The following is a 20,403-nucleotide window of genomic DNA, read 5'->3' on the forward strand; positions in this document are numbered from 1 at the left end:
TAGTCATTGCAGTTTCAGATCTACGAATAGACGAGAATGCGAGGGGAAGGGGGTCATGTACCGAAAGTTAAACCATGAAATTTAATAGATAAAAAATTATGATGAATGTAGAAAACTTATGGGGTTTGGAAAATCCTAATTTGTATAATTAGCTTTTCATGTTGATTTATTATAAATATATCCTCATTACAATATACATTATTTCTAATAGTGTACCAGTAAACTTATCGACGATTATTTTGAATTAGTACTTATTTCTGTTCATTGTCAATGAAGAGGGTTTTTTTTTGAGATGATAATATTCCAGTTTCACTGATAACGGTATTCAAGAAAATATGAGCGTTCAGTTTTCACTTCTAATATCACATTAACCACCTCGAACGAAATTGCTGATATTCAAAGAAGAAGCCTCACCTTATTGTAATTTTTAAGAACACTCATTCGTGGAATATCTGAACCTTTAAAGGGCGAAAATTGTCGCGCTTTTTTTGTATTTCTAGTTACGTAGATTTTTAAGGGACGTCCCGAATGCGTCAGGAAACTCAAAAAATATTTTCATGAATAAAGATAGAAAAAAGCGAAATAAGTTGATGCGCAACCCAATGAGACCGTGGAGGTACGATGCAAGATAAATTCTTCTTAAGATAAAATCATTATCTATTTTTCACTTTCTTTGAATTTCTATGAGTCTATATGTACAATATATTACAAAGAATCATTATTCATCTATACAACGTCACGAGAATAATTTATACTAAAAAAAAGTGAATTCACCAAATGTTTTTTTTGCTCTCACAAGTTAAAATAACAGGTATAAGGAAATAATCTACCTGTTAATTTCCTTTATTCTCAATCGCCAAGTGATGTTCATTAGTATCATTTTTTTAATCAAAGATTTCTCGAAGGCATCATACAATATTCTCAGGGAAAGAAGGAGACGATAATCGTGAAATTTTCTCTTAATCCCACCTGGGATTTTTTTCTCTTATCATTTCATTGCTAAATTTTCATTCCAGTATACCGTGCGTTAATTATTGACGTGCTGCGCCTGTTGCGGCTCCTCCTCAGCAGCATCACCCCGACGTATGTACTGAGGTTTCTCTTGTCCACGAACGCAGGCCTCAGTGATATGCACAGACATCGTATCACTGCCAGGCACATCGAACATTGGTTCTAACAATAATGACTCCATAATTGCTCTGAGCCCTCTGGCACCAGTTTTACGCTCCATAGCTAATGCTGCTATTGCTTCCAAGGCTTCAGTTGTGAATGTCAAATCCACCTTTGAACAAATATGAAATTTTTCGCATCATTGATTGGTTTCAAAACTTTCATTCCGTTCAGGAATGATTCCAAAATAATTAATGAAATGCCCAGATAAGAAGCATTGTGACATCAAAACACAAATATTTTTTAGCCGTTCAAAACTTCTTGGTTTTATTTCATCTTAACTTCTTACCTTATCCATAGAGAACAGCATTTGATATTGAGGTACCATAGCATTACTCGGCTCAGTCAGGATCCTCACCAGCATGTTTTTATCCAACGTGTGGAAGGGCACTAAGATCGGGAACCTACCCACAAATTCTGGTATCATTCCAAAGTCAATAAGATCCCTCGCCTCCACCTGTTTAAGTAGCACATCTTTTTCCTTATTATCGTCCTCAGTTGATGGGGACATGTTGGCAACGTCAGCCAGCGTGGCAGCGCGTCTTCCAGGGCTCTCAGACGCTGGAGCAGCTCCAAAGCCAAGATACTTTTCATTCTTACGGCGAGACACGAGCCTGTCGAGTCCATTGTACGCCCCAGACGCCACGAACAATATATTCGTTGTATCGATCTGCAGAGTATCACCACGTAATTTTCGTGAGCTGTTGCGCTCTGGAACATTGACAATCGTTCCCTCTAGCATCTTAAGCATTCCCTGCTGCACCCCCTCGCCTCCAACGTCCCTTAGCTGGTGAATTCCAGGGACAGCGCCAATTTTATCGACTTCATCCAGAAAAACAATTCCCATTTGTGCCCTTTCTACTATGTAATTGGCGTCTGTGAGGAGCTTGGCAATAACACTCTCAATGTCCTCACCGACATAGCCAGCTTGCGTCAGTGTCGTGCAGTCGCAGATAGCGAAGGGAACGTCCAGACACTGGGCAATGGTCTGGGCCAGAAGAGTTTTTCCAGATCCAGTCGGTCCAAGAAGTAGAATGTTACTCTTCTCCAGTTTCAACTGGTGTTGCTTGCTGTCCAGGATGTCCGAGCCTGGGACCGATGCACCACTGGACACCTTGAGCTGAGGATCAGCAGTACTGGTGCCGTGCTGGAAACCAACTCCCAGTGGATTGCCAATACTCGAGACATTTAGTAAATCTGGGAAAAATGAACAGAGTTAATAGAATTTGGGGCATGAAACACGTTATGGTGCAAAATATTGAATTGTTGTTGTTAAGATCATTTTAAATTATTTACGCGGCTTGAGACCTCTGTGTGTGAATGGATGGTTGAGGTCCTGCGGCCCGGCAGGACTGGTGGCAGTGGTTTGAACTGAATTTGGCGGTGGAAGATTGTTGTGGATACGCTTGTAGTGATTATAAACAGCTACACTGAGAACCTTCTTGGCGTACTCCTGACCTACTACATGCTTGTTCAGGTACTCGTAGATCTATGGAAATGATAAACAAGATGAATGAGGTGAATGTGAGAATTGGTACGAATGTGACTTTCATATCGTTATCTATTAATTCACCTTTTTGGGGGGTGGGGGTGGTTTCCTGTAGAAGCCCTGTTTAGTGTCCTCTGTTCTTGTAGCCTCTTTCAGCGTCCGTTTCGAATCAATTTCTGATAACACCACAAAGAAGTGGTGGCATTTTTCACATTTGACAAATCTGGTTGAAGCTAAAATTGCATCATCAAATTATTCCTATCCAATAATAATAAAAATAATCATGAATAAGCATGAAAATTAACTATTTATGCAACTCAATACAAGCTTTGCAGTATCATATTCCTGTACCGAAATTATCATACTTTAAACTTGAGTAGTGACACTTGGAAAAGATAAACAGTTATGCAATAGGACAAACAATTTCGCAAAAAATTTGCCCTCGTCGTGTTTCGATACTCACATACGAATGTTTCAACATGCGTACAGGGATCACCACACTTCGGACACGTCAGAGTATTTTTCTTGCCACCCCCAGTGCCACTGCTACCTGTTGGAGTGCCTGTGGCCGAGCCACCAAGATCCTTAGTGGGCGGCGTGGGTTCACTTGGTACTTTTGAAAGAACATTAGTCGTGGCCAGTGATCTCGTTGCAACGACCCTCACGACTTTGTAGACTGTACAAAAACATTGTGACCCACATTTAATAAAATGCCACTGAATTGAATTATGATTAACTAAAAAACCCAGTGATAACCCCTCATATTTCCAGTAAAAAGATAAATAAGGACACAAAATCCATTGGGGTTTACTCATTATTTTTTCACATATTGATGGCCGATGGTATCGGCTCAAAAAAAATTAATGACCACTCACCATGATTAGTAACATGGCTGGAAGACACCAGACGACTAGTGTTAGTAATACAACAGCGTATACAGCTCATCCTGTTGAATGTTCCTTGATAATAACAGCCAAATAAAAAAGTAATGCGTCAGTGTTGTGTCAACAATGCTGGATGGAGTCCAAAAAAAATTCTGAAAAGGCCAGAAACATTTAGAGTTAACTGGGCTAAAAAAGACCAGACTAACCTTACATATACCACTAACCATTTGCTGATCATAAATGCACGAATTATTCAATAACACAGGTGGATTGGGACATTATTAAATCTCATCATCTCTTTAGTAAAGGGGGAAGGGAGATAGCCTTGAACGTATTGAGCATTTTTGCTCCCTCGTGTTCATTATTTGTCGCATATAAACAGTGTTTAATTAGAACGCAGATGAAATATCGTCGAGTGACGTTGCAGAGTTGATACCAATTCTTCCTGCACTATAACGCGACTCTTTCGTATTGCACTGGGTGAAAACAACTAACCTTACTCTTGACAATTAATGAAGATCAAGAGTACCACTCCATGTAACATTTACGGTCCTCCACATGACATAATTTATTTTCGACACGACTGTAATGTTTTATCACTTGAATAAAATCAATAAAAAATATTGGATAAAAAATCACGTAAATTTCGAGTGTCACTGACGTCAATTTCTATGAATTTATCTTCATATGTTGATTTGAAAAATGTGGAGACTAGTGGATTGACGTTTGACGTATCACCTATAGTAATTCGATTCGTTAAAAAACAATCTCGAGTGATTAGAAATTTCAGATAATCCGTTGTGTTTAACATTCAAGACATTTTGAAGCGAGTATTGTTTATTTCGTATGATAAGAACTTGTCTCGCGATTAATTACTCGTTGATTAGGCAGTGTGTCAATTATTTACCTTTTAGATGAATAAACAAACACTGATAGTCGAGCTGAGGGTATCCCAGCTCCCCAGCACTACCCTCAGGTTACCCCTTCTCCTCTACCTTAGGGTTTTGTAAGCCAACTTGGACTTTTTTTTCATCGCTTTTTGAGAATGATCCTATTCCGTTGTTCCTTGTTTAATGGTAGTTCAGATCCAATCCACATAGGCGCAGGTGTGATAGTGGAAAACATTTTTTTTTTCGCGTTTTTTGAGAAAAATGGCGCTCGAAGACGGAAAAAAAAATTATTCCATTAATATTAGTTTTATTGATATCATAACATATAAAATAAAATATACACTGTGTCATGGATTAAACAAGCGAGTCGCAATAGGGATAATAACAAAATATTCGTATCATTATTATTATTTCTCTGGCTATTATCTTAGAATGCGACGCAGTGTGTATATTATCGCTTTCTCTGCACTATTTCTGATCTCATATCCACATAAATGTTTTTTTTTGTTAAACTTTATTGTTAACGTATTTACAATCCAGATAAATATTATAATTATTGATTTATTAATTTTTTCTTTGTGATACAATGCATGATCGTATACGCAGTATACGTTAACAATAAACGGACTTCATTTCACATTATTTTAATTTTTTTTGTTGTTATAAAAAAAGACGACTAATTTAATTAGCCCTTGGTCCATCACAATGAAGGAGCTTCTATTTACTTTAAGTTTTTTTTTCTCTCTTACATTTTTTATTTTTTATAAATTCAGAACTGCTTAATATGTTTACCAGTAAAAGACAGTCTTCCTTTCTTTCCCAAACGGTTTTATCAATGTATCTACAAATTTCATGTGTCCAAAAACGCTTCATAATTTTGCTTCATGAACATGCAAAAAATCTATTGAACAATTTTATTTTTTTTCCACAGGTTTAGTTATCATCATTTTTAAAATATAAGAACAATATTTTCTTCCTTTCTTCATTAACACTCACTTTATATCGGAAATTTTTTAAATATATTCTCGATGGTTCTTATGATACAGACGCCCTGACCACATCATACTATTTTCTATAGTAAATCACAAGAAAAAAGAAAAAAATCAAGACGAAAAAAAAAAAATTACGGAAGAGTAATAAACGCATGATTAATTGAGTTGAATGAAAAAAAGCAGATACGTTAAACCACTAAATATTCGTCTGTTGGATTAATGGACAGAAATTGCGTATTAATAAATCTCGTGAAAAACTAATAATTGAAACAAAAAAAAGATGAATCCATTGAACATGAAGTTAAAAAAAGGATATTACTGAATGAAATTCATACTACTTCATTCTTACCATTAATCATCAATCGAATAATTTGTTCGCATTCTCGCATGTTATCAGCATGGAACATTGTACATAATGGCTAGATGGAGATATCTTAGTAAGGCTGATGTCTCTGGAACTGTCTGGGCCCCTGCGATGACGGTGGCCCCCTAGGTTTGCTTCCCTGCATGGGATAGCCAGTATTATTCTCGAAGGTCTCGTACCCAGCATAATTATCGTAGTTACCATAGCTCTCATCATAACCCCCCTGATAACCACCGCCATTCGCATAATCTGGTATGTATCCATATCCAGGTGGATAACCATAAGCATATCCACTGGGTCCCCACCATCCCTGGCGTTGTGTCTCATTATTGACCTTGACTTTCTTAACATCAACTTCTTTACCATTGATCGTTTGTTTTGGTGTTTTCAGTAGTTTGTAAACAACTTCCTTGGAGTCGAACGTTACAAAGCAGAAGCCCTTTCTCTGATTCTTGGTCTTGTCAAATGGTGATTGTAGCTCAACAATAGTACCATATTCACTGAAGTAGGCTTTGATGTCGTCATCAGTGATGTCTGGAGTCAATCCACCGACGAATATCTTACCATGCTGTGCCTTTTTACTGACACGCTTTGGATCAACCTGAAAAAAAAATAAAGAGACGCCACATTTTTTTTTTGTTAACTCTAACGAACGAACTAATGACGTAAATCACAAGCCTACACGATAATTCGTTGAATTGAAAAAAAAATACATGAAAATTACCTTTCGTTTGTTGATGTAATGCTCACCAGATGCGAGCAATTTATCGATGGTCTTTGGATTTTTGAATACCATGAATGCGAAACCCCTCGATAAACCCGTGTACTGATCCATCTTCACCGTGATACTCTCAATTTCCCCGAATTTTCCAAAATGCTCGCGCAACTCCTTGTCCGTGGTGTTACGCGAGAGTCCACCGATAAAAAGCTTACGGTCATCATCCTTACCGGGTATACCAGCAGTTGCACCCTGTGGATCACGCTCCTCTTGGGCACCCAATAAATTACTATCTTGGTTATCGTTCATTGGATTCTGGCTCTCCTCCATTTGATTTTGATAACAGTCAACCGCCGCCATAACTACTTCTCGTCTACACTAGACACGCAACTTGAAAAGGGGAGAAACAAAAAAAAACGAAATAAGTATGGGCGATCCAAATACACGCACACACAACTCTGGGTAAGAGTGGCCTTTTACCCAAAATTATACGATGCCAATGGTGGAACAAGAGGGAGGCGTACCAAAATTAAAATGATTTTGTCTCGTGTGTCTTTGTTGCAACAAAATTTGTTGTATCAGTTGAATAAATACGTTGAAGCGCTGTTTGGCACGTTAATATTTCACTGGATAACGTTTATTTTTTACTGTGTATATATTATTTTTATTCTAATTTACGGATAACACCGGTACCGGCTTGCCCCGCAATCCACCGAAAATGAATGGAACCGATTGCTGGATACGTAAGATCGAGAAGGATGGAGACACTTTTTATCATTATTATTATTTGCTATAGTACACGAGAGGAAGCCCGCATCGTCGCCCTTGCTTGTTTAGAATCACGACCATTGGCTATGCTCTACAGTTGATGCTCTATTATTCAACCAATCAGCGATGAGGGCTGAGATGAATGTGGCTTCATCATTCGTATTCGTACGTCGTATCAAAATGCTGCCAAAAACGGTTACAATTGTGACGTAAATTGGATACGTAGATTGCCGATAAATTGTCTTTCAGGAGAATCCTAAGAAAATTATTGTCTCAAGGATTTCCAGGGGTTCTTGATTTTTATAGGCGCGATTGGGACAGAAATCATACGTCATTTTTAAAAATATATCTTGGTTGCCAATTCATCACCACGTTTTTGCATTTTAACGCCATTTTGTAGCTCTATCTTTGTCTGAAAAGGTGACGGTAGTCCAGGCGAAATCGCATGTGGAAAGATGCACTAACGACATCTTCATAGACTTGAGGATATGTCTGGCACATTGGTAAACACGTGCTGTTGACAAGGGGATTCTTGACTGGAGTATTTGATTGGGTTAACAGGGGTAATTACTAATTTTTGTGATTCAAAAAGACATAAAAAAAGATTTTCAAGTGAATAATGGATCCGGACTTTGAGGAATTGTCCAATGATGTGGATTTGATCGCGAGAGTGAAGCAATTTCGCCATGCAAGTGAGAAAATTGGAGATACTCTAAAGCTCGCTGCTGATGAGAAGTTTTACGAGAGTCTTCCGAATGAAGACAAAATTAAATTCAATTTGCTGATGTCCTTTGGGCTCAATAGCATGTTCTGGATGTATCTGAGAGCAGAAGGTACCCCATCAGTTCACAACTTAATTGATTGTCTCAAGACAGAAGACTAATATTCGTTTATTACATGGTTTCAGGGATCAATCCAGCCACACATGAAATAAAAAATGAAAACAATCGTCTGAAGAAAGCGATGATGCGAGCACAGGAGATTAAAGACAAGAAAACTAAGATGCCAAGGATCAATAGGGATGCAGCGCAGAGATTCGTCCGAAGTGGCTTGTGGGAACCGAAGCAAAAGCCTCTGAATGGGGCAGAAAGCCAAGATGAATTACCTGGACAAGAACTCGAAAACTGGGATAATGAGGAACAGACTGAACCTGTACCTGCAGCTTCAAGCTAGCCTCACTAGAGCATGTTCACAAATGTTCTCAGTTCCGGTCAGGAGTAAACCTTAATATATTTTGTATAGAGAATTATGTTTAAGAACCTATGCCTCGTATTTTATCTCTGCCTATTTTACCTATGCCGAGTATTTTTCATATAAAATTAAATGAAATTATAAATCCATCAATACAAAAATCATGTGTCCTTTATTACAATGAATTTTCATATGTCATCCAAACCATTCTTCATCGCTACTGATAACTGTTATTGACTTATCGATCCAAGTTTTGTGAAGGAAACATGGAAAGTCAGGGAAAAATAAGGAGTTGGATTATAACGGGATATCTTTAACAAATGGGACTTGAACGCCGTTCTCCTTAGAAGCCCCAGTCAGCTTCCTCGCTTGAGCCTGTGCGTGAATCCTCTTTCTCTTCTCCATCGCCAGTTTCTTCTTCAAAACAGCAACTTGGTCCTTCGGATCCCACGAGGTTGAAATTCTCAGAGAGCTGCTACTTTTCTTAGCTCGTCTTCGTTGCTGGACAAATATCTTCTGCATTTTCGAGCACAATTCGCATTTTCCTCGGTCCACAAGTATCTTACAATCGTTGTGACGCCAGGACTGCAGGAGGTCCTGATAGATATCCTTATTGCCGGGCTCACGTGATTTGATCAAGCGAGTGATGCCCCCACAAACTCGCATTTTTTGGAACGTATAGAGAGTTATCTGCAAAGACACAATGTCCTCGACTTTTCTCGGCAATTTCGTATTGCTGATATCCACCAATTTCCCATGGGCGTAGTAATCAATGTTACCACTTCTGTCGTTAATTACGACCGAGTGTTTCAGCACTGGAGCCTCCACGTTGTTGTGAGAGGCGAGGATCACGTGGGAAAAGATTATTTGTTTACCTTCTTGGGTTATTACTTCACTCAAACACCACATGTATGGAAGCCTCACTAATTTATTTCCACTTTCGAAAACACCTGGAAGAAAAAGTTGTTAACTTTATTGGTGTTTTAAATTCCCTTTCATTAAGAATCATATACATTTCACATGCAACAGTTTTCTGAGAGAAAAAATGTTTAGAGAACAATTAGACATTTACCTCCAAGATCAAATTTGAGCGGTTTACCCTTCTTTTTTTGGGCTACTGTATAGATGTTTTTGATCTCAGGTGTGACAGTCTCAGCTTTCGCTACATCACAAGTTGTAACAGAATCCGTTTGTAAGGGATTTTGCGAAGGATTTATCACTTCATTCTTGGACTGTTCCGATGTAGGAGCTGTCTCCTTACGATTCTCTGTATTCTGAAGATTTGCATTTTGCCGACTGTCAAGAGTATTGTCAGTAGCATCTGCTACGACAAAATTAGAATAATCATCACTGTTTGATAAAGATAGAGCAAGGATTTTTAGTAAAAGGCCAAACACAATTGCCGATGAGGTACGGATATCGCAGAGGTTAGTGAATAGTGGATTAGTTGAATTAAATATTGAAATTCCATTCGAAATTCGAATGACCAATACCTCTGTCAAACTGAGGTCGACAATAAGAATGTTCTCCAGTGAAGTAAACCTCCTGTATTGTGTCTCTCTTTGTCTCATTCCTACCGACTGGGTTTTTATTGCTGTTCCTCAAAACAGTAGCACCAACAGTTCCATATGTCAGCCGTTCATACAGGGACCAAGGGTCTGAAGGGCCAATTGATTCCTCATCTGTGAAGATGCAGGGTATTGCCTTGGCCTCCAGACGAGGTCGAGGATAGTCATACTGTCGAATCAATCCAACAAATAATGTCACGTGGTTCAACCAAGTCCTTATCAACTAATAATATTCATCAAAATCAGTAAAGATTCCCAAGGAATTGGGATGCTCTGGTATTTTTATTGGAAGGGTCGTATACTATCGAAATAGGACAATTACAAGACAACCTGTTAGTACCTGGGCAATGACATGTCCTTTGTCATCGTATTTGATCCACTTCTTGTGTACTTCCTCCTTCAGAAAGTGTCTCTCACAAATTGACTGGCTTGATTTTAACTGTCCCATCCCCGGAATAGCAGCCTCCCATTTTTTCCTCTGCTCCTCATCGCTGGGCACCCTGAACAGTGACCTTTTCTCCTCCACTACTTTGGTCCCAGTTCCACAATTGGGCACAGCACATACCTTCGGCATTCTTCGCGTTTGTTCAACAACTCAACAATCATGAAAGTGGTGTGTAATTCCCTGTAACAGTATCTTGCAAACAGTCGAATAAACTGGGAAATTGTTTTCGAATGACAGCTGTTCCTCGCTGCTAAGTTCAGCCGTACTCATGCGCTGTTGCGAGTCTGGCGATTGTTTCCCTCATATACTAGTAATTTCTAACCTGAAATAATTGTTCCAAACTACCAAATCATCAAATGCTAATTCGTCTAATGGTTTATCTACTTGACCGATATTTTACACTCCACAAGGATTTATCGTCTTTGAAGTAGGTAAGGTAGATTGTAGAGAAGTTATCGACCGGGCATGCTGCCGAAACGCATGTCTCGAACGATTTTATCAACAGACAACTCTTTTAATTATCTTTGCGAAATTATTATTTTTTCATATTTAATTATGTCGTATCAGATCAACTCACAATTCGTAACTTTCTCATTATTTTCATGACAAAAAAACGTAGAAGAAAGTCCGGCAATTCCACTCATAAGACTCTAAAATTAATTATATTACAGTATTAATTAAGCAAAATTACCTGCATCATTCTGAACACCAGAAAATATTGGCGAATCGCAAAAAAAAATAAAAATTCAGTTCCCAATTGCACTGGCTGTGCGCAACTCCCCGCGCACGTCGAAAATTTTTAGTAGAGGGGATCGCCAGCGCTAGCGCGCGATCCCTAAGGCGCACGGGAATAACACACGATTCCCTCTTCTCAGTTTGCATTGCGTCCCAGTTGAAGTCGGTTGTAGCGTCCTTTCGTCCCAACGTTCGTGAATTATCCCGAAAGTTTTTTTTCGCCCAATCTCTCATTCTCTCCCCGTTTCTCCCCTAATTCTCGTGCCTTTGATGGTCACCGAACAACGACCCTGGTGGTCTTCGATAATTTGATTTCACAAAAGTGGTGCAGGTGCTACGGATAATAGTTATTATTTTATAGTTCTCTCCGAATTTTTGCAACGGTGAACATCACTACAAAATAAACAACATGCGGACCCTCAGGATTGCGGCTATTTTGGCGTTAGTTTTCTCCACACATGGTGAGTAATTATAATCGATTTATCTTTTCAATCGCATGTTTCGACAGTTCGCGATCTACATCACCCAAGACACAAACTAATATCAATCAATTTCATTGAACGAAAATTGGAACGGAAAAAGTCTTTCTTGCAATTCGAATGATCGGAGAGAGCGCAGTCGCCATTTTTTGAAGAAATTTCCGGCGTAAAGTACAGATAATCACCTCGTTCAAGGGTCAACAATTTTTTCCCCCAGTTTTTCATTGATAAAAGTAGTAAATTCAGTTAATGATAAGACATCACTATCACTGTTGGCCCATCGATCTCATGAACCCAATGACATGGATACAATTCCCGGAGTGCAAGTGATGCCGAGGGCATTGAGTAATGCCGACAGAAATCGTGATTTTTTATTTAATGTACATCACTGCCGAGCTAATGGTCACGATTGAGATGTCGATTTCCGAGGGCTCAGGGTTACTTTTGCTCGTGTCAATGACCCACACACAACCCTCGCCCATATCGGTGTAATTAAACTCCAACGTCCTCCTCCAGTATACGTTTCATGAATTTTATGGAGTCTCTTATCCGATTACCAATAATTCAACGCTGTGTGTGGATATTTTGGTTGTCTGATTATTATCGTGAGAGTTGGGGGGGTACGAAATGGGCGGTGCGGGCGGAATTGACTCGCCGTTGTCTGAGGTGGAAAAATAAATTGCCGGGCTCTGAGTTAATCGAGCAGGAATGACGAACGAAGTGTCGGGAAAACGTTATTCATCGGCCCATCCTAATGAACATCAATGAACCACAATTTCTCACTTGTCGTAGAAGACGGAGAGGGGGGGGAAAGGGTGGCTGCGTACGTGCTTTCCTCTTGTTGACATACTGACTCGATCAGTGAGTAAATAAATTATTTTTGTCTTTTGCGAAATCGGCTCGCTGAGACTCGAATATGCAAATCGATGATGTCACATTGAGGGGGCGAAATTTTGTTGTCTTTGGAGATATTTTTGACCCGTGAATAATACGATTCGGGGATATGTAGTTGGATATTTTTGAGGTTTTGCCAAGTTTATGGGATTTCTTGGGATTTTCATGGGCGATGTCATTTTAATTGGGAATTTGTTGACCTTCGATCTAATTGAGGATCGAATTGTCCATTCAATTTATCAGGCCTCTTGAATATTGAGTAACTGGATAAAATTTTTAACGAAAATTTTCCATATAATTTTTATACTTCTATTCAATATTAAAATTGATATGTGGCCTTGACATGTTAAAATTTTACGGAGCACCAATCGCAACGGTTATTGGTTGAAGAAGAGTGAAAGCTTTTCTAAGTTAATTCAGAGGACGTCATAATGCATGAGGAGTATTGAGGTAGATGGAGGTTTTGAAAATCGTAGAGAATAAATATTGGAGATTTGGGTTAAAGCTGTTTTGGGGACCAAAATCGACCAAATAATTGAGGAAGGGTTTCCGCGATGGTTTGGTACAACCCACGCGAATTTCATTCACATTTTATTGGATTACGGATAGGGATTGTCTCAATAATATAAAAAACGATTTAACTATTAACTTTAACTCTTTATTATCGCACGCAGAAGGTATATCTTTCTCGTATGATGTCTCCAGATCAACTGACTCTCAGTGACCAAAGATTTGACAGTCTAGACCTATTTGACAAAAGGCCCTTGTTCATTCATTCCTTTCGGTTTCTTCTCTGGTTTTATTTATTAAAACCATTCTAAACATTTCGGTACTGTTGGGAGAAAAACTATAAAAACTGTAACATACTGAGATGGACTGAAAAACAGCTGTAGACATTAAAGACATTTTAAATTTTAATTGTGGCGCGGATCTTAGATATGAAAAAAATTGTACAGGAAATACCTGGAGAGGGTTCATTCCTCTCCGAAAGTATAAAACCGTCAATACTCCATCAACAATTCGTGCAAAACCAGAACCTTAAAATTCTCCACTTTGTGCAATGTATATTCACCTTAAACATTTCCCAAAAGAAACACAAGAATCTCAACGATCAGTTGTAGAACGAGAGTAAAAGCCCATTTAACCGAATACACGTGCGTTTCGTCTTGGCACGAATGAGAGTGAGAGGGAGAGAGAATCCTCAGAGGGACTCGATTGTAGTCAGTAGCTGGTCCATGAATGCCGGGATGAAAATAAGATAAACGAAGTAATGGATGGCATACAAGTATACTGGGAGGAGACCAGGTGGAAGCGGGTGGATAGCCAGGTATACACTGAAGAGAACCGCGTGCCGGCGTCGCTCCGAACAAGCGCAGAAAGGACAGATGGTTGAGCTGGATGAGAACAAGAAGCTGACCCATTGCAACTGGCCGATGGTCTTCTCCGATTATTCGAGAAATTTTTGAACTGCATTCGGCTGTCTCCGCAGTAGTTACAAGCTCCGCTGGGTGCCTAAATCATTGGAAAAAAAAAGCCCGGTGGGCATTTAAATCCGGATAATAAGCTCTTTCTTAGCATTCAGGTCGCGTTTTCTATTTAAATTTGCGGAAAAAAAGCGGAAAAGTTGTCGTAACCCCATTCATGATTCTCTATTGTTCGATTTTACGTTGGGGAATCGATGAACGAACTCCGGGGAATTTGTTTTTACATCAGAAATAAATTTTTCTAAATTATGGGAGGTGCATACAGTTTACCATTTACTTTTTAAGCAAATTTCATCTCTCTCTCTCTCTCTCTCTCTCTCTCTCTCTCTCTCTCTCTCTCTCTCTCTCTCTCTCTCTCTCTCTCGTTGCACATGGAATAGTCCAGTGGTAGTTAAGAAAGGTGTTGTTTGAGGAAATTATTCCGCAGCGCTCAATTCTCCACTTAAAATTATTACCACCTGTTGCTCAATTTACAACTTTCCATCATGAATGTGATGTTGTTGAACCCTCCTACGCATCGGTTGATTGTAGTAATTCTTCCCTCCCTCTTTTGGCTGTGTAATTCGATGAGGCGTGACGACGTGTGAATTATCCTCCCCCGAATTTTTCGGGTGCTTCCTATACGTGTAATTTGCCAGGTCAATGATTAAGGGTATGTGTAAATTACGACGTAGTTTTTGTTGTCGAATTGTGCTCTACCGAGTGGGAATGATAAAGGAGGTCGAATAATGGGTGGAATGATGTGAGAAATGGAGAATGACATCCGACTGTCTCTTGTATTTTCATTTCAAGCGTGAATCATTCTTCAATTAGTGTCATCGTGGACGTTTGATTCTGGAGTAGTTGATTATCACGAACCATTTAATTATCACTATTGAGAGAAAGTCCAACGATTTATCGTTAATTCGTATAAAAACTTTCGCTGACAAAATGATATCGGAATGCAGAAGAGTGATTGGAAAAATCCTGTAATTGGGTCGTGATTTGTCGGGGTATTTAGATATCATCATTGTAATAACTCAATCCTAAAGGAGGTGAGAAAAAATTCATTAGCAGACGGGGAAATTATCCAATGAACATTACGTATTTGCTCCGTAATTTCGAAGCGAAGTGTATCGCTCTCGGTAATTTTTAATCGACAGCAGATCGATGAAAAAAAAGTGATGATTTTCGAACGAAGTGGAGACGAGTATCTAGATCACGGTAGAATATTCCATTGGCTTATCATTCTCATTTAATACAGGTACATAAATTTATCGGGCCGAATGAACGACGCATGCCAGAACGTTGAATAACAACGTGTCTCACCGCGCTCCAGAATAGTTGCGTCACGATAAAAATATTGCATGTGTGTATACCTAGTTGTGACGGTTTGTAATTAAGCAATTGAGCGTTTATTGGTCTAGCTATAGGCCGTCACGCGTATTACCCGCATGAGAAAGACTCTTAAAAAAGTTCCTCTCCTGCATTTCACATTTTTTTTCGTCAGTGGCTCTTTTTTTTTTTTTTAATTTCATCACTAATGTCCATTTATTGGTGTGCTGCGGTGTTTCATGAGAGGCGTGCGGTGAATACTCTTAGAGAATTTCCCGGGGGAAAAGTGTAAAGACAGAGGAAAAAAAAAATTAATTGGCATACCTGGCATCGCCCACACGGCAGAAACGACCGCCCTGGGCGAAACACGATACTTCCATGAAAACTAGCATCACAATTCCGGTTTTTTATTTCCATCTCTCTTTCATCATTTTGCCGGAACGTTGGTGCATCAATAGATTACGAGAATTCCCGAAAAATGTTGAGAGTAATTTGAAAAATTTCCGGTTACGAGAATTGTGAATCATTTTTCTCTGTTTTACGATGTGAGATATTTTCTTTATACATTTTTTATTGGGGTAATGCTGGAGAAATGTTTAAAAAAATGTCTTTTCCGTTCATGAAATGATATTTTATCCTTTTTTGAGTAGTTTATGGTCATTCAATTTATGAGATTTGGGACTTTAGATAAGCGGTGTAGAAGAGTGAGAGCCCACACATTGTGCCCTCCATTCACAAGATTTATCCATAGTTCTCTCCAAGAGTATTCATGGATTGAACAATACATGTAAAACATTCTTGTTGAAGAATTTGTGGTTTTGGAACAAGTTTTTTATGATGATAAGCCCGTTTTTTGATTTATTTTTAGCTGGAATAAATGAGCTGTTAATTTAATTTTGAAGATTAGAGATTATTTCCGTGAAAGGGGCAGGGATCACACTTTCTCCTTCACTTGTAGGCTTTACGGAGCAAAAGTTGTCGAACTCTACAGAAATAAAATTCTCTTCGCTATTTTCTTCTAATTAAAAATATTCTTTCACCTTTATCGCGTTATAAACCATCAGGGAATGAATTTGTATCGGAATTTACCCCAGAATTCGTACAAAATTCTAGAAAAAAATTTAATTACTCCAGAATTCATTCATTTTAGCAATTAAATTTAATTAAAAGCTCGCAGAATAGAGTACTCATCTCGCTTCAAGAAAATAATGAAGAAGAATTGATAAAATAGTTTCAAAGAACCGTTTTCCTCGGTAATAAACCAATCCTTCAATTAATTTTATTGGACATAAATTGAGCCGTTAATTCAATTTCGAAGATTATGGAATACAGATAGTCGAAACGAGTCGTACAGTCATCTCGTAAGTTCAAAAAATTGAAACACGTAAAAGTGAGATAGTGATGAGTTAATAACAAAGTGCCCACGGCATTCCGTGCGTTTCGACACTGATTATCATTGAGAGACTCATTTTCAACCGCACCGACGTGTTTTCAAGTGGTAATTAAAAAGAGCATCATTTCCCAACGTCATGTCAATAACTGGCTATTTTTACGCATTTTCCCCGATGATCCGAGGGTCACGAGCGAACCACTAGATGATAGCAAGACTTGGTCAGTTCTATTTACAAGTGAAAAAAAAGGGATTTATCTGTGGCGTAATGACTAATCTCAATGCTCGTCTGTTTGTATTTATGGTAGACTTAGTACTAATTTCTGTACCAGTGGATTATAATACTGACCCGAGGAATCACGCGACATCACGTCATGTGTTTTTTACGAATGTGAGTCATGAATTTCGGGCATGCGGCCATAAATAAATAGAATTCGGGTGGGATTATGAGGAGAAAATTGAAAAAAAAAACCCGTCAACTGTGATAAAACAATTGTTATTAAAGAAAATTTTTATCAGTGTGTTGTTGCACTGAACAAAAGCGGTATTTAAAAAAATATCGCGTGACATTAGTGAAATAAAAACACACCACGATCATTAATCACATTTTAACGACATTCCGGTGAAAGAATTTCGTTGACTCTCGAAATGAAATTTTAGGAGATTTTTTTCTGGCGGGTCTGGACCCACTAAAAATTTTTATTCCATCTTTGACGAATACGAAAAAGTTAAAACATCAAATAAACCAGACTGCCGATAAATCAGACGTTTATTCGAGCGGCCGATGGACTCACGGTTATTCCGAGCGCGTCAGGCATATTGTGGGTTCTTTTTTCATGGAGGAAGTTGAGCCGTTCCGAATTTGTATTTAGGCCAACTCGAAACGTGTGCCTTGGCTACTTGAGTTGACGGTGTTTCTGCAGACTCGACGGCATTAACGCGGTTACGAGGGGCCACTGTGGCTTGTGGGCGGATGACCCGGCATCATCAACCCCCGGGATTCCCCGGTCATTCCAGGGAAGTCGTGAGAAAGAAATTGGATAGAGTGAGATGGGTGGAATTGTGTGATGAATGAGAAGAGTCAATAGAGCGAGAATAGGGGATTCCCAGGATTTTTTTTTTTATTTCTGAGGATGAAAGTGCAATAAAAGAAATATTTGACGCATTTCTATGATCATTAAAAGAATGAGCTAAAAGTTATCGAGAAAAACGCTTTGACTCACACTGTGGTTTTACTCAGCACTCTCATTGGTTGAATACGTTTACGTTTACGATTACTTCTAAAAATAATTCCATCATCACTAGTATTTGGAACGATTACATTTCCCTTGCAATTTTACCTGTTATTTTTAGTTGAAACTATAAACGTAGGGCCTCAGACTGTTTAACTTCCGTGCTAAATCGTATAAATTGACGGATGTAATTGAAAGAGCTGGCAATTATGAAGAAACAAGAAACTAATTAAATTGAGACTGACTCCACAGCTGAATGAGTTATTTATATTTTTTATCGTCAAATCGTAATATTTATTCGGTTTTATTTTATTGAAATTTTAATGAAATGTCTGTACCCATTGAAAACACTATCGCGTGCTAATCCGGAGATTTGTATTGGTTCCGCCTCCTCAGAGCCTGGAACGTCAAGGAAAACTAGTTGTTGCATAAAAGTTGAATTATCTGCCAGCCTAAACACAGGCTGTTGTTAAATATATCGTTATCAATTAATGCAGAGCACAAAACTAGTGGTTTTTTTAAATCAATTTTTTTCCGCAGAAAATTGTTCACATTTGCATGCATTTGGAAATTTATGCATTGAATAATTGCACAGCTTATCGCCCTTCTTTTTGCTGAGGAAATATCTTGAAGAAAAACGAAGTTGTTTTTTTTTCCTCGAAGAATTGGGTTCGTCTGAATTTTATTGCTATTCAATTCCGTCATTTGGATGTAATAACACCAATTGCGAGCAGTCGTCTGGCCATTTCGGCTGACCAGATGGCACACCCACGTTATTATGTCAATTTGCAACATTTCGACGGTGATTTTTTTGAGCTATTCTAAAACAACGCGGCTAATCCATTAATAATATCCGCCCACGGAGCACCAAACGCCCCGGCATTTATCAGTTTCCCTGTGCTATATATAGAGGGGCGTAATAACAGACAGATCGACCCAGTGTCCATTTAAATTCAACTAAATAATCGGGATGAAAGGGAGGAGAACAGAAAAGTAATCCCTGAATTTACGACGAGCAGTTTTCCCTGTAGGAAGTCAGTGAAAGGGATTAAGCCTCAACTTCTACATAACGTTCCCACCGAGAGAAAAAGTCAATAAAAGTGATCAGGGAATAACACAAAATTAGGAGGGAAATTTTTAAAAAATGTGAGTTGAAAGATAAATTGTTTAGATCGTGGGGTAAATTCTACGATTTGTTCCGTAAAATTTGACAAATTTCCTGGTGACTGACCCCCGAGGACAAGTTATTTCGTTATTTTTCTCATCGATTGGAATTTTCATAGAACAGCATAATAAATCGGGAATTTTCCCTAACATTTTACTCCTTTGAAAATCACTGGATAATTTGTTATTGCGGATCACGTGAATAGTTTCGTGATTTTAGTGAATATTTCTCTCCAGATACGTAACGGGCTCGACAATGCTCGAGGGGGAGGAAAGCAGTGAGATGTGAATGGAAAATGATCCGGCATGACCTTTCACAAATCGTAGATTGAAATCCGAAACCGTTCATTTTGTTCCACGGGAGATTTCGAGCTATTATTTTCATTCAGTTATGATAGGAAGATTGATCGGAAAGTGGTAAGGGTCATAGTGGGTCATCCAGGCGATTTTATCCCCGCTTTTATTGGGTTGTCGAGCAAACAGAATAGTTGAGTTTGGTGTTATCGGAGCGATCATCAGAGAGCGATAAAATTAGAGCGGATTGAATTGTAATGAGTCGACATTAGATTTAATCGATTCTGTGAAAATCCATGAATTAAGAATTATTATAGCAATTAAAAATAGTCGATCAATAGCGCTAATTAATATCCCTGTCACTAATCAATGCATTATTGATGTGATAGTCAATCAGAGATTGTTATCGCTATGTTAAGTGACTTTTATGAAATAACAATGCTTTAACACGTGAGTCATGTGGATTCATTCACCAGATAAGATATTTTTTTTAAATAAAATGGCTGACATAATCATAATTCTTTTTTGTTAATTAATGGGGCCAAAATGTTTGGAGAGAAGTTATTGTTGAATCGATCAATTGATTTGCAATGTGAAGATTAATCATCGAATTTGTCACTATTGCTACTAGTACAATGAAGTCAGACACGATCGATGTGAGATGTGAGTCAAGTGAATTAATGTACTGAGACGCACTGACTGTTGGCAACTGCAAACGATCAATTGATGAGAAATTCTCAGTTTATTATTTTTTTCACGAGAAAAAAAAGAGACTCTTAGTGAAGTCATCTTCGTGTTAACAATGAATTTGTCATGTGATTATTCATGAGATTTTTGTCATCATCTTGACTACCTCGCGACAATGTCAGACATAATGAGTTGTAGAATATGAGTCAGATGAATTAATTAATTCCCGGAATGAAAGACTTCTTCAAATC

General features: G+C 38.4%; 5 protein-coding genes across 9 annotated transcripts in view; 2 read left to right on the plus strand and 3 right to left on the minus strand.

Moving 5' to 3' along the window:
* Nucleotides 1-139: 139 nt before the first annotated feature.
* On the minus strand, nt 140-4,584 carry LOC135164205 (ATP-dependent Clp protease ATP-binding subunit clpX-like, mitochondrial). Of its 4 annotated transcripts, none has more exons than XM_064124349.1 (7): nt 4,451-4,584; nt 3,535-3,695; nt 3,123-3,335; nt 2,744-2,892; nt 2,467-2,659; nt 1,460-2,367; nt 140-1,282 (listed from the first exon to the last, which is right to left on the minus strand). In XM_064124349.1, exons 2-7 carry the CDS (start codon nt 3,602-3,604, stop codon nt 1,028-1,030), a joined length of 1,788 nt encoding a protein of 595 aa, XP_063980419.1. In that variant the 5' UTR covers nt 3,605-3,695; nt 4,451-4,584; the 3' UTR covers nt 140-1,027. The 4 variants fall into 4 exon arrangements, with proteins under 4 accessions (XP_063980419.1, XP_063980422.1, XP_063980421.1 ...); XM_064124352.1 differs by having other exon boundaries at nt 2,479-2,659; nt 4,451-4,583; XM_064124351.1 differs by lacking the exon at nt 4,451-4,584 and adding an exon at nt 4,039-4,444.
* A 390-nt stretch (nt 4,585-4,974) lies between these two features.
* LOC135164216 (RNA-binding protein squid-like) lies at nt 4,975-7,208 on the minus strand. The gene is made up of 3 exons (XM_064124367.1): nt 7,032-7,208; nt 6,514-6,897; nt 4,975-6,390 (listed from the first exon to the last, which is right to left on the minus strand). The coding sequence occupies exons 2-3, from the start codon at nt 6,865-6,867 to the stop codon at nt 5,860-5,862; spliced, it is 885 nt and encodes a 294-aa protein (XP_063980437.1). The 5' UTR covers nt 6,868-6,897; nt 7,032-7,208; the 3' UTR covers nt 4,975-5,859.
* A 136-nt stretch (nt 7,209-7,344) lies between these two features.
* On the plus strand, nt 7,345-8,627 carry LOC135164220 (nuclear nucleic acid-binding protein C1D-like). Its single transcript, XM_064124373.1, has 2 exons — nt 7,345-8,108; nt 8,183-8,627. The coding sequence occupies exons 1-2, from the start codon at nt 7,895-7,897 to the stop codon at nt 8,446-8,448; spliced, it is 480 nt and encodes a 159-aa protein (XP_063980443.1). The 5' UTR covers nt 7,345-7,894; the 3' UTR covers nt 8,449-8,627.
* LOC135164211 (uncharacterized) lies at nt 8,620-10,780 on the minus strand. 2 transcript variants are annotated; one of them, XM_064124360.1, is made up of 4 exons: nt 10,375-10,780; nt 9,960-10,203; nt 9,539-9,787; nt 8,620-9,416 (listed from the first exon to the last, which is right to left on the minus strand). In XM_064124360.1, exons 1-4 carry the CDS (start codon nt 10,606-10,608, stop codon nt 8,764-8,766), a joined length of 1,380 nt encoding a protein of 459 aa, XP_063980430.1. In that variant the 5' UTR covers nt 10,609-10,780; the 3' UTR covers nt 8,620-8,763. The 2 variants fall into 2 exon arrangements, with proteins under 2 accessions (XP_063980430.1, XP_063980429.1); XM_064124359.1 differs by having other exon boundaries at nt 9,539-9,790.
* A 562-nt stretch (nt 10,781-11,342) lies between these two features.
* The window catches only part of LOC135164745 (neurotrimin-like), a 49,407-nt gene continuing 40,346 nt past the window's right edge, over nt 11,343-20,403 (plus strand). The window contains exon 1 of the mRNA XM_064125385.1: nt 11,343-11,675. Within this exon, the coding sequence (XP_063981455.1) occupies nt 11,624-11,675 (52 nt within the window). The 5' untranslated portion in view covers nt 11,343-11,623. The remainder of the gene's footprint in view (nt 11,676-20,403) is intronic.

The sequence above is a fragment of the Diachasmimorpha longicaudata genome, chromosome 7 (assembly GCF_034640455.1).
Source record: "Diachasmimorpha longicaudata isolate KC_UGA_2023 chromosome 7, iyDiaLong2, whole genome shotgun sequence".
NCBI classification, from domain to species: domain Eukaryota; kingdom Metazoa; phylum Arthropoda; class Insecta; order Hymenoptera; family Braconidae; genus Diachasmimorpha; species Diachasmimorpha longicaudata.

Excerpts from the sequence above, each read along its gene's own strand:
- LOC135164216 (XM_064124367.1), bottom strand. The coding sequence starts at position 6,867 with ATGGCGGCGGTTGACTGTTATCAAAATCAAATGGAGGAGAGCCAGAAT. Across the intron at positions 6,391-6,513 it reads ATTACATCAACAAACGAAAG|GTTGATCCAAAGCGTGTCAG; the intron begins GTAATTTTCATG and ends TTTTTTTTTCAG.
- LOC135164205 (XM_064124349.1), bottom strand. The coding sequence starts at position 3,604 with ATGAGCTGTATACGCTGTTGTATTACTAACACTAGTCGTCTGGTGTCT. Across the intron at positions 2,368-2,466 it reads ACACAGAGGTCTCAAGCCGC|ATTTACTAAATGTCTCGAGT; the intron begins GTAAATAATTTA and ends CATTTTTCCCAG. Across the intron at positions 1,283-1,459 it reads TGCTGTTCTCTATGGATAAG|GTGGATTTGACATTCACAAC; the intron begins GTAAGAAGTTAA and ends ATTTGTTCAAAG.
- LOC135164220 (XM_064124373.1), top strand. The coding sequence starts at position 7,895 with ATGGATCCGGACTTTGAGGAATTGTCCAATGATGTGGATTTGATCGCG. Across the intron at positions 8,109-8,182 it reads GATGTATCTGAGAGCAGAAG|GGATCAATCCAGCCACACAT; the intron begins GTACCCCATCAG and ends ACATGGTTTCAG.
- LOC135164211 (XM_064124359.1), bottom strand. The coding sequence starts at position 10,608 with ATGCCGAAGGTATGTGCTGTGCCCAATTGTGGAACTGGGACCAAAGTA. Across the intron at positions 9,791-9,959 it reads TCGACCTCAGTTTGACAGAG|CAGATGCTACTGACAATACT; the intron begins GTATTGGTCATT and ends ATTTTGTCGTAG. Across the intron at positions 9,417-9,538 it reads GCTCAAATTTGATCTTGGAG|GTGTTTTCGAAAGTGGAAAT; the intron begins GTAAATGTCTAA and ends TTTTTCTTCCAG.